General features: G+C 34.7%; 1 protein-coding gene across 2 annotated transcripts in view; it reads left to right on the forward strand.

The window, feature by feature from the left end:
- The window catches only part of LOC149777829 (uncharacterized), a 41,054-nt gene that overhangs the window by 9,134 nt on the left and 18,115 nt on the right, over positions 1–13,805 (forward strand). For both annotated transcript variants that reach the window (XM_089938268.1, XM_089938269.1), the window contains exons 7-13: positions 5,404–5,518; positions 6,556–6,703; positions 8,476–8,610; positions 9,502–9,723; positions 11,594–11,664; positions 12,477–12,600; positions 13,191–13,319. In XM_089938268.1, coding sequence (XP_089794394.1) covers positions 5,404–5,518; positions 6,556–6,703; positions 8,476–8,610; positions 9,502–9,723; positions 11,594–11,664; positions 12,477–12,600; positions 13,191–13,319 — 944 coding nt within the window. The remainder of the gene's footprint in view (positions 1–5,403; positions 5,519–6,555; positions 6,704–8,475; positions 8,611–9,501; positions 9,724–11,593; positions 11,665–12,476; positions 12,601–13,190; positions 13,320–13,805) is intronic.

A 13,805-nucleotide genomic window follows, 5' to 3' on the forward strand; every position in this document is an offset into this window, starting at 1 on the left:
CACTTAAAATGGTCCTGCAAATTTAGCCATATATCCTACCCACAGTGGCAGGAGCACTACAAAAGCCTGAATAATTCAGCCATGGATCTTGTCATCAGTGGCAGGAACACTATAAAGGTCTGAATAATTCAGTCATGGATCTTTTCATCAATGGCAGGAACACTATAAAGATCCAAATAATTCAGCCATGGATATTTTCATCAGTGACATGAACACTATAAAGATCGGAATAATTCAGCCATGGATCATTTCATCAGTGACATGAACACTATAAAGATCGGAATAATTCAGCCATGGATCATTTCATCAGTGGCAGGAACACTATAAAGATCGGAATAATTCAGCCATGGATCATTTCATCAGTGGCAGGAACACTATAAAGATCGGAATAATTCAGCCATGGATCTTTTCATCAGTGACATGAACACTATAAAGATCGGAATAATTCAGCCATGGATCATTTAATCAGTGGCAGGAACACTATAAAGATCGGAATAATTCAGCCATGGATCATTTCATCAGTGGCAGGAACACTATAAAGATCGGAATAATTCAGCCATGGATCATTTCATCAGTGGCAGGAACACTATAAAGATCCGACTAGCTCAACCATATGTATCTCGAACAGTTTCAGCAGCATTATAAAGGTGTGAATAACTCAGTCATAGATCTTATCAAAAGTGGTAGGAGAAATATAACGATCCGAAAAACTCAGCCAAGATTGTTCTATCAGCAGTGGCAGGAGTATTATAAAAATCCGAGTAACTCAGGCATAGATTTTATGGACAGTGGCAGGAGAACTATAAATGTTTTAATAATTTACCTATGAATCTTACCGAAGGTGGCAGGAACACCATAAAGATCTGAATAACTCAGACATATGTTTTACCAACAGAGACAGGAGTATAAGAAATAACCGTCGATACAATTGATGTCAGCCTGGAGTACAATCAAAAGGAAAGACTTGCCTCTGAGAAAGGCCCTACTATGAATGCCACTGCGAGAAGTCCTTAAGATCTAATGCCATCAACATATTTCCAATCCTACAAGGATTGATCAACCAGAATTGTCAATAACTGAGCCATTGCGGTTCCTGCCTCTATTAATCCTCTCTTACTACATGCAAGAAAAGGTATCGGGTCTATTCTACACCACCTAGATCGCAGGAGGCGGGACGTTGTGATAGCGGCTCCATACGAATGCTGGACAAGAAGACGACGACGACGACGAAGAAGAAGAAGATGATGATGGTGATAACATTCAATTGAAGATGATCAACACCAAAAGATCTAAGTTATTTACAATAAATTGTTCCAACAACAGACGTTTGCAGCAAAGATACATTGGTAGAAATATGCTGACGTAGGTGCTAATGCCATTCTAAGATATAGACTGTGAATTTAGAAAGCTAAGCGACAGTGAAACTATGTTTGAACTAACAAATATCTGAAAATTTAATTCTGTTATATATTATAATAGTGACACATGAATCCATATCTAGCTCAATGACTTTAAAACTGTGTTTTGTGGCTTTCGCGGAAAAGAAACTAGAACTACTTTTGACAATCTAAAGAAGTGGATCATTTGCATATTTACTGACTCTGCTTTAATTACCAACGCATTATGAAATGTCTGTATGCGTGTATACATAAAATTAAATCATTTAAAAAAAACCATCTTTATTAATTTATTCGATTTAGACAACCATGTTTGATAATTTATTTAATTTACAAAACCATGTTTAATAATTTACTTGATTTACAAAATTGTGTTTAATAATTGTAAGAATGTCAGATATCTTATGCACATGCACTATCAAGGTTGGAATTAAAATGGCTGGAAGATAGCAAGGACTTTGCCCCTTCACTGACACATCTTTGATGTTTTCAAACATGACTAAAACGAAATACTGGCTGTCATAAGTGTTACTCCGTGAGTTGTAATGTCTACATAACTGCAACGTTTTAAATGCCTATGTGAAAGACGACATCATTATACGCTAATTTATATGGCTATGTGGAAATCTACCTTACTGTACATTGATTTAAATGCTGATGTGGAATATATATAACTGTGCACTGATTTTGTTATACCAATGTGGACAACATTGTTTACTTTAAATGATCGAGGGTGCGATTTCTAAGAGTATGTGTGCACGTGACCTACGTATCATAAAGTTAAAGTACTAATCAGTTTTCATGAACAATCAATCCTTTATGCTCTTTCAATTACTATTAATTCTCAGTCTTAGACTATTACCTTCATTTAGTTATTGCTAAATCTGCTAATGACATTTGTGTCTTTTAAATGAACTCGGATGCTAGCTTCGTTTTAAGCATAATGATTTGACATTTTAAAGGCTTCTAGTGCACATCAGGATATTTAAACCTGAAAAACCTGGATGCTATCTTCTGTATCATCAATTATAAATTTCAAGTAATCATGCCAATCAATTGTAAGTACTCTATTTCGTTCGTTGTAAAGTTTCAGTTGATGAAAATAATAATGTATTCATTGGTTTGCGTGGCTGAACACAGTCTTGCATTATTAATAATTTAGTCGCTAAACAGCCAGAAAAACGGATTCAAACATAACTAACACACCTTAATATATAATTTACAGCTCTAGTCTGTGCAAACAGTCACACTACAATCTCTCTCTCTCTCTCTCTCTCTCTCTCTCTCTCTCTCTCTCTCTCTCTCTATATATATATATATATATATATATATATATATATATATATATATATTAATCTTAGAACAATCGGGTGCCACGAAAACGTTTGTATGTATAACACAGTTATATTAGGGGCCAATAATTTAATGCTGTAGGACAGGGGAGAGCCCCTTTAAAAAAAATCTATCTGTCGATGGTGTAAAATGTGTATGTCTCTGCCTAATAACACAGTAGCACCATATTATGTTAATGGCATTGTCTGAAAACCAAAAAAAAAAAAAATCAATTATCTTCAGATCAAGCAAGGTTCAATGTCTCAACTCAAATAAAATCGCAGATCCCCCTCCAATGAAATGGTTTATACCTATATTAGATCAATTCTTTATGTGCTTGCTAATTGGTGTATACGTAAATTCAAACATAGCATAAATGTTCTGCTAAAAATCTTACGATGACTCGCAGTCTTACCAAAAGAATACATCTTAGTAGCACAATAAAATACTCTAGTAAATAAATAAAACAACATTTTAATCCCTAAATTTTCGAAAAATTGGATTTGCCCTGAATATCTTTCACTATTTTCCGTTAGGCCACCACATCGGCATCCATGACACGTGTCTAACATAAGATTAAATGAATATAATTATGTTTGCAATATTCAAATTCTATTAGGTGAAAAATTCATCTGTTTCGTAAAAGTATAGTATTGTTGGGGGGGGGGGTATTTTGTCATGAAGAATTACAACATTCTGTAAAAGTCATCTAATTCGCAACAAGACTTTTCGGGAATTGTCGCACACATTCCTGCCTGACGATATCTACCGAATAAGAAAAAAGTATCATGTTAGGTAACACTGGAAAAAAACACCGCTATAAGCCGGTAATACCGCGCACCGCTAACACATATACATACACACACAGGGATGGTGAGTCTGTATGTTTGAAGGTTGTACATAAAATTTTATTTCGTTAATTTTCCTCATTGGGCGTTGTACTATCACGAGATTCACTATGTTGAGGGGGTGGGTGGGTTAAAGTATTGTGTTTTTAGAGTGTTTTATATATTTATTTATAGTCCAAAAGTGTATTTCACTGCAGATTTTCTAGAGGCAGTATTTCTAGGTTACTGCATTTTTATGGGAAAATATAAACGAGATTTTCTGAGCTACGATGCACGACGTTAGGAGTTAAGTATAGTTCAGTAAAAACTAGTTTATATTTTCCTATATAATTGAAATAACGTTTTAATTACATACTCATTTTGCCTTTCTACCCAGGACTGAATACTAATGAAACAAAGTAATTGAATGTATGCTAGATTCAAAAGTAAAACACCGAAAAGTTAATTGAATTTATTAGTACAACAATCAAATTTAATTCATAATTCCAACTGCTATCGATCGTTCGAATTTTCTGCAATCAGACTTGACGTAAACGGTCACGTGATACTGATCAAGAATGTTTTTATATATCAGTAAATTCTGCAGACTTTTTTGGTTCCCAATTTCCAGATAAGTCTACGTGAAGTTGTATCTATAGGAACCCTCACACCATAAAAATAACAAGTCCCACCCACCCACCTTTGTAATTTTCAACCAAAATATGTAACTTCCTGATTAAAATGGCCCATTAGAAGTTAAAAAATGTAAATGCACAATCATTCCTATACTTCAATATTCACCCCTTTTGTCAAAGAAAGCTTATGCCAGGCTTTTCAAGCCATTCATCTGAAATTATTGCATATTGTTTGGACAGTGGGTTCCACCAGCTGTTATTAAAGGTCAGGGTCATGTGGCGAGCAAGGGATCTCATTAAACTGGACATGAGTTTGTTTTTGAAAGATCAAAATGCGTAGAAAGCAAGAACAATGATTGCTATAACAACACATGCCATACGAATGAGTTATGTTAAAAAAGGAATAGCTTGGTTTAAACAACATCAACCAACTTGTTTTATTGAAAAATGATCATATTAAGCTTCTTCGATCACATGACACGATATGACACTCTGCCATACAGTACTATATAAAGAATCGACGACTCTTGGCTAGCGAAGATGTGGCTATGTATTTTGTTTGCATTGAAGAGGTTAACGAAAGAAAACAGAGCTACCTAAAAGTGACTCTATTTACCGTGTGTGATTAGGTAAAGTGTACACATCCTAAAATGCCCATCCATGATCATTTAATCCTATAATAGTAATATATATACTTGTAAAACATTGTCATACAACATAAATTCTTATTAACATTGGCATGGTATGCAAAGCAGAAAGTAAATACTAAAAATGGAATATATCGGAATTAAGTAATATAAATATGCAGTAAATATTAAAACACATCAATTAATGAGCATAGTGAGTTATTTGGACATAGTGAGTTATTTGGACATAGTGATTTATTTGGACATAGTGAGTTATTTGGACATAGTGATTTATTTGGACATAGTGAGTTATTTGGACAGTATTTGTATCCAGGCGAAATTATTTGGACAGTTTTGTGTCTATATGAAGTTCTTTTGTCATCTCTGTTTCTATATGAAGTTATTTTGACAGTTTATGTATCCACACGAAATTATTTGGACAGTTTTGTGTCCATATGAAGTTATTGTGTCAGCTTTGTTTCTATATGAAGTCATTGTGACAGTTTTGTGCCTATATGAAGTTATTTTTACAACTTTTTTCATATGAAGTTGTTTCTTAGCAATGATTAGTCTTATGTATTCGCAGTTATTACAACTCGTACAGAATAGAAAAACAGAGAAGGCAGGCCGCAGCTGTTACCATACAGAAAATTATTAAAGGATGGTACATCCGACACAAGATAAAAGTTCTCAAGAGAAAGGTAATCGTAAATATTTTGTCTAGCACAGACATTATTTCTATAACTCGTTTATCAATGCCAAATGCACTCGTTCTCATAGTCGAGTGTCTGCGCCTAATGCTGGTATTTCATGAACAAACCGAAAGGGTAGATAATCATACGGTAGGTAATAAGGTAGACTATAATTCTTTCATACGTAGATCGGTACTATTTCGTGCTAGGTTAGCTATTGTGTTATATAAGCCACTTTCAAATGATAAAATTTAATTTGCTATTTTTAGTGAAGCCGTTTTAAAATATATGAATTTAATAAGCTCCCTGAACAGATTTTGTATTACAAAATCAACTTTGAGTGAATATTGTGTGAATGATTTATTTAATGACTGAATACCTCAAGATAATGATCGTACATGGGTTGCAGTGTTCCAGTACCCTCTGGACATCTTTTAAAATAAGTTGAACTCAGGGTTTGCAACGACTTTCAAGCATATTTCAAATATATTCATGCAAAATGTTAGATGGTAGCTCAATGCATATCAGCCAAAATTTAAAGCTCATATGCGTGCTAATATGAATCATAAACAAATGCATATAATATGCTTAGCTTGTAAGATTGTAAAAAAAATTTTTTTTTGGGGGGGGGGCTATGGCTTACTACAATTTTTGGAGTCATGTATAGTTTTACTGGTTTGGTAGGCAATCAGCGTCAGTTTTATTTATAACTCTACTTTTCCCTAAAATGGCTGTATTTTATGTATGTCTTCTTTGAATTTCAGCCAAATATGGGACGTTGGGAAGGATAAAAAACCTTCTTTGAAAATATACACGCACTAAAATTTATTATATTAAAATGGATTTTAAATAACGATCAGAATCTAGTACTCATGCGATGCTTCGTTTCTATAATGGCTTTGTCTTGAAATAATGACTGAAACTGTAAAACGTTTTAACAATGAATGTCAGCAAACGTCATTAAAATTATTCCACATCGAATCTATGCGTATTTTAGTGTTTTCAGGATTTCTTTTATCTATATTTTTGTACATTGATTTCAAAAGGCCTTACTCGAGCATGGTAGAACATGGAAGCGATTCATAGAAGAATACAGAGAACTGGTTGCTAGGATACAGTCTCGATATGGAGTTATGAAATACAAGATTCCGCTTGATCTGAAGCAGATTCAGACATTCATGGATCGTAAGCACAGTATGTATAATACTCATCCCTTTCATGATGACAAGCCGTACGGGTTCAAATTTGATTTTATCACTAGTGGAATGGGAACGTAAATCCCGTTATAACTTTGACTGACATGCTGTTTTGTATATTTAATTTAATTGTTAGTCTGTTAGTTTTAATTTTTTAAAATTCCATTACATGTTTTTGTAATGTAACATTGTTTGCTGAACTTGACCTTGTCCAAAATTGAGTTCAATTCTATTTGACCTGATTGACTTTTTAAAACATTTTTATTTCATTGAGGTAAACAATTAATAATAGTTTCATTATTCTGTATGTGTATGAGCTCATTAACAGAGCTATTATTATTCATGTAAACAAGAAGGCGTAAACATGTTGATCAGGGTCAGGGTTTTGGAAATCCCCAAGTGAATTTAATAGGTTATTGTGTTGTAAGTAAACAAAGTTCATAAAATCATGCTAGAAAGTTATTTTCCATTAGGCAATGGTTGTTTTTAGAAAATGCTAATTTGTGACCTCGGGTGAAACGGAGAACTATATTATCTTGCGACTGTCAGAATTTTACCAGTTGTGCTTTAACGTCTGGCACTTTACGTTCTATTTTGTTGTGTTCAGTTTGTGATGAATTTTATTTTCTTCAAATTATTGAATTCAATTGATTATTCTCTCTGAAAATACAAAGGTGGTCTGACAAAATTCTTGTATAGAGACATTCATTGGAATTTATACTGAATTCATACCTGGAATAATATTTCTGTGGTTCAGAAAGAGAATGTTGGCACATCAGCACTTCGCTGACCACAACAGACACGTCATCGCCTTCAATTTCGGATCTCATCGGGACTTGAACTGAGTTTATTCAGGACTTTTTATTACCATGACTTGTGTCTTTAATTCTTGGATTTAATTCGCAATAACGAATGTTTTTTTTTCCTCTCATTTTTTGCTTTGTATCTTGGGAAATAAATTATATGTTGAATTTTACAAAGATTGTTGTCTTCCCTCTTTTTTGTTACTTATTTTAAGAGCATAGACTCGTAACACATGTCCATCTGATTTCCAGTTTTCTGAGTAGAACAAGCACAATGCTAATATCAATTGTCACTCGTTTTTGGACTGTTTCTCCAGAAAGAACACGAAAGTGGTCCGAATGATAGCAAGCTGCTATTGGCTCGTTCAGCAAGAGATACAGTCAAGGTTATCAGAATGATAAAAAAATTGTTATTGGACTGTTCTTCAGGGATAGATATAGAGATTTTTGAGGGGTTGTAAGCCCTTGAAGGGAAGCAGCCATGTAGTTTTGTGTATTTTCATGGCGCATTTTTAATAGCACTCATCGTGTAATGTAAATATAGTCATTGATTCCAAATACAAATTAATGTTTGAGATTCGATTGATGCTTGTGACGCAACACGTAAACTTTGAATAATACTATTTACAGCGCATGATTGAGCGGAGTGATCGTCAATATCAATTGGATATTTGTATCTGATATGGTAAATTGAAATAATCATAATTATCAAACAGATCATACATAGCAAATAATTTATGCTTTGAAAAAGCATAACACAATATGACACCATATAATATTAAAGAACTTATAAAATTTGGCAATCAATTATTGAATTCTACGGCCTTTGCTATTCTGAATAAATTAATGTTACATACACCTTCGCACCCTTAACCCACTAAAAAGTCAGTGTAAACTAATTTTACCTTGAGTAATACATTTCAGACGTTCGGCAAGTTGTTTTAATATAAGATCTTCAATATTACAGGGTATGAGGAAGCATTCAGAAAGGTGGCATATGGGGATAAACTTCCAAAGCAGAATTTGATGGAGTTTTTCGAGGCATGCCAGTTGTACCCAACGGAACTGGAGATTAGGAAAGGCTTTGACACAGTGTTCAAAGGTATCTATTTTGGAAAATAAAACATCATGCAGGAAAAAGATATTGAATCAGATTTAGTCTTAAAGACAAATTTTGGGTGGTCAAATTAAAAATAGTTTTCTGGTGCTTAATTTGATGACATCTTGCCTTTTAAAGCAACATTTGATTGATTTAGTCCTAAACTAGACTGAAGTTTACCTTACCGTTTTAAAACTCTGTTATAAATTGTAAACATTACAATAATAAAAACGTATGAAACTATTCAATTCTGCAAACATATGCCAAGGTAGAGAGGCATATATACTCATTGGATAATTAAACAAAACTAAGATCAAAGATTAAATAAACGCGATTAAAACTATACTTATTCAAGAGAATGCCGCGAAATTGGGAGGAAAATCTAAAGTCAGATTAGGTTAGATAGAGATGTGGCAAAAATCCTCACATCACAGCTTTTCTTTCGAACATGTTAAATGTCTCTGCCATTCTATACCTTAAAATCCAATATGTCCCCCCAAAAATCTTGATTCTTTCTTCAGCATGTGTGCCTTTGGGAGCAATCAATATTTATTCCATGGTACAAGCAATGGAAAGCTAGGAAATATTTCAAGTGTGTTTAGTGGCGACGAAATTGATGAACAATAACAATTCCTGTTACTACTTGCTCGTGGCATGTTATCAAATGCAACGCATTGCATAAATCTGATTTCTAGTGACCATAAATATCCGAGATTATATCAAACATATTGATCATTGTATCGATTATTTTATGAAGCTGATGAATAACTTCTATAAAGTGCGACGTCAATATAACACAAAATGCTTATCACATAAAGTTTTTACTTTTGTACAAGTGAGATTCGTGCGATAAAAAACTATGAATCTATTTAAAATGTTTCTGCCATTTGCCAGGATCCGGCAACACAGCAGAAGTTGTTTTTCTCCTTGACTGTTCCTCGAGTATTGGCGTTGTCACCTTTAGGGACCAGCTCCATTTAATCAGGGACACAGTTAAATTTCTTGATATCGCCCCAGATAGGATTCGTGTAGGAATGATCCCGTACAGCGAAGGCATAATCCATTCTTTCGACCTGAAGGCGTTTGAAAAGAAGGAGGATATTTTGCAGGCAATAGGTATGAAGCATTTCATTTCTAATATCCTACTGTAAAGCACAAACTTCTAGTGCTTATTATGTAATTGTAAAACGCTTTTAAACTACTTGACATCATCTAAAATTCTTATGATCAATCTTCTGTCTCAATCAGTCCCAAGATAGGGAATACTTTTAAACATGTCCACAAATGAATTTTCTGTCTCAGAATGCCCACGAACACTCAGCCTTATCAGTATGCCTCAAGATTAGTCACCCTGATCAGTATGTCTCAAGATTAGTCACCCTGATCAGCATGTCTCAAGATTAGTCACCCTGATCAGTATGTCTCAAGATTAGTCACCCTGATCAGTACGTCTCAAGATTAGTCACCCTGATCAGTATGTCTCAAGATTAGTCACCCTGATCAGCATGTCTCAAGAATAATCACCCTGATCAGTATGTCTCAAGATGAACCACTCTGATCAGTACGTCTCAAGATGAATCACCCTGATCAGCATGTCTCAAGATGAATCACCCTGATCAGCATGTCTCAAGATTAATCACCCTGATCAGTACGTCTCAAGATGAACCACCCTGATCAGTACGTCTCAAGATGAATCACCCTGAGCTGTACGTCTCAAGATGAATCACCCTGATTAGTACGGCTCAAGATTAATCACCCTGATCAGAATGTCTCAAGATGAATTACCCGGATCAGCATGTCTCAAGATGTATCACCCTGATCAGCATGTCTCAAGATGAATCAGCCTGGTCAGTATGTCTCAAGATGAATCACCCTGATCAGCATCTCTCAAAATTAATCACCCTGATCAGTATGTCTCAAGATGAATCACCCTAATCAGTACGTCTCAAGATGGATCACCCTGATCAATATATCTCAAGTTGAACCATCCTTCTCTAGTATTTGCATACCCTCCAGTTTACTGGTCTCCCCAACCGATTTTAAGAAACGAAAATCATTAAGGATACAAAAGAACCTGAAACGTAGTCATTTTATTCTAGTCTGACTGTCGCTATCTTTTCTGGTTTCTAGAACATTGATTTTCAGTAAAACAGCGTTGTCTGTATCCAGTATTTACAATGTCCTGTTTTAATATTTCGAAAACAAATTGAACAAACAGAAGGGATGAATTCATGTATACATGAGGCGAAAGAGGCGTAACTCCAAAATTTACGGGATTATTAAGATTATTAAAAAAATCGTATGTTTTTTTGAAAACATTGCCTCGCCCACGCAAATATGGTGATTATGTTACTAAAGAGACTTCCGTTTAATTAGAAACGACAACATGTTGACAGTGTTTGAGATCCCCTGGAGACTATCAGGTTAAAAGTTATAAAACAATGAATGAATGACTACGTTTAGTACATCTTTAAAATCGTTGATTCCTTTTGTTTTTAAACTCGGTAGAGGAGTGATAACAGATGGGATGGTATGATAATATGATAAAACAGTAGTCAAAATGCTCCAGACTACATTCAGTATGACAGCGAATATTTTGAATTTTGAACAAAACGTTTGAGAGCAAGTTAGTACAAATATGTAATCCAGTCTACCTTTAAAGCCAAACCTCAAGTCACCAACCGTATTAAAGGCATTATGTTCATTTTAGATAGAATCTTTTGTATCCATTACTGAATTACCCTTTGTCGATGATGCACGAAATAAAGCTTTTATCGTGTTTGCTTAGTGGAAAGTAGAAAAAAAAGAACAATAAGTATGTCAAAATATATTAGAAATGTTTTCTTGGATTACTGATGAACCGTAATATTGACCAATACTAACCTAAACGTAAATTCTAACCATGTTGGGACAGAGCGATTGACCGACAAATATAACACGCCTGTAGTTGATCATACACGTTATTATATAATATCGGTTATTGCAGAAAAGATGGAGGCACGACCAGGATTGACAAGAACAGATCTGGCATTGAGGTTGATGCTGGACATATTTAAGGTATTCATGCAAATTTCTCTAGAGCAACAACATGTCTGCATAAAACAATATAGTTTACTTTATAATGCATGCTTGTTTCTAATAGATCATGCTGTATTAAAATTGTTGGGGTCTTTAACATGGTACTGCTTTTCTTATTAGCTATTCGTTTGACTATTTCATATTTTTTAAATGTTCACATGCGAAAGAAGAGAAAATATGAACGCAATCAAGCTTTATACACAATTCGAATAGCTTTCGATGAAGTCAGATACAAAAATATAATGAAACATATTATAGCGGAATGAGGCGTTGAAAACATAGACATACAAGATGTGAATAATAATACAAATGCAGTTGTGGAAGATTCATTTGACTGTGTGGACTAAAGAAGTGCCTTGTAGAAGGACAAATATTGTAAGATAATAAAAACAAATTCCATCTTTTTCATTGTAACTTTTCCGGACTCAAGAACATTCATATAGCACGTTTATCCAACAAAACTTTAATAATATCATGTAAGGAATGTTCTTTCTTGTCAGGGAGAAGAAATTTACAATAAGCATTTCACTGAAGTCTTTCTCTGTTGACTGCTGTTTTCCATGTGTGTTGTTCCCTTGTCAAACATGCTTGAGATACATACAATGATGCTGAAAATGGTTTGACGTAATTCTTTTTAAATATTTACCATTTTATTAGTGCTCGGATTCCCTTAGCGGTTTGTTTTGTTGTGTCACAAGAAAGGAATAATATTGGAAACAAAACACACAACGACACAAATAAGAATAGAAAACAATATAAATAAAGGCGACTACGGATTTTTATTTATGAAGGATTCGAGACCTGGTGTGCAGAAGATAGCGATTGTGGTGACTGACGGGAACTCCAGCGACGCAGAAAGAACGAAACGAGAGGCTCGCGCACTTCACGAAAGTGGGATACGTGTGTTCGCAATAGGTACATATATCAGAACTGTTAAAACGTTAGTTTATAATATTGAGTTTTAGAGTATTGGCGGCTATACATCAAGTATACAAATTTAATGTATCCTATTAAATACAGCTTTTCCATGAACGTTTAATAAACCATGTTCATTCTTTATCAAATGTTGTGTTCACATTGTTAAATACAATAATCTTGGTACATTCGACTTATAGTTAATGCACGCAATTTCATTCAAATGTAGCGAAATGAAAGAAATATACAGTGACCCCAATCAATAAAGTTCAAACTAAAACATTTGAGTATATCGTTGTGAGTTTTCTGGCTATAATAATGACGTTATGATTATTTGAATATGTAGATATTATGGAGTCAAATCAATAAATATATTAGAATGCTCTGTTTGATACTTGTTGCACGCGTAAACAAGTTCATAGTTCATGGCGCTATGCTACATAGGTCGCTGTAAGTATGATTGGTCAGTGGTCCAAGTGGATTACTCATGCGCCACATCTCATTGGCAGTTTATCACAGGTCGCATTGAAGCAGGTAATTAATCTGTTGAAGTTCGTATTTTCATAGATTCTAATAATTTCTACACTCAGGAGTCGGAGCGACGACGAACGAAACAGAACTATCTACAATAGCAACGTCTAAGGATCACGTGTTTTATGCCTATGATGTCAAGTCTTTTGTCCAGATACAAAAGGCGATAAAGAAAACCTTTTGTCTTGGTAAGCACTTTTCCAGTTTTATGTTACTCGCTTTTGCATTCACAAGTTTGTTACGGCTACTGTAGGAATAATTCTGACCAATTTGATGCAAACCAAAATCGTGGGCCCCGAGTGGCCGAGTGGTCTAAAGCGTTCTCGGTCACGGATCACTGCCATGTTACCTCTGTCTGTCTCCCTGGTTCTTCCTCCACTATTAATACTGGCCGCCATGTATAGCCTATCGTGTGCTGAACAATGGCGTTAAACCCTATGACAACAACAACAGCAAACCAAAATCGAGTAAAGACAGCGAGGAGCTACCAGAGGATGTACGTTCGATAATATGGTACATGGTAGAGGTTGTCTGGTACTGTTATGAGTTTAAAGTTGAAACGTCGCCTCATTTACGTTAACGTCCCCAATTTGTCACTCGGTCTCAACACAAAATGCACCTCATTTACATCAAGATACCCATATGTGCCTGGACTTAAAGTCATGAAACACAAC

This window comes from Sinohyriopsis cumingii, chromosome 17, assembly GCF_028554795.1.
Source record: "Sinohyriopsis cumingii isolate HCF-2022 chromosome 17, ASM2855479v2, whole genome shotgun sequence".
Taxonomy (NCBI): domain Eukaryota; kingdom Metazoa; phylum Mollusca; class Bivalvia; order Unionida; family Unionidae; genus Sinohyriopsis; species Sinohyriopsis cumingii.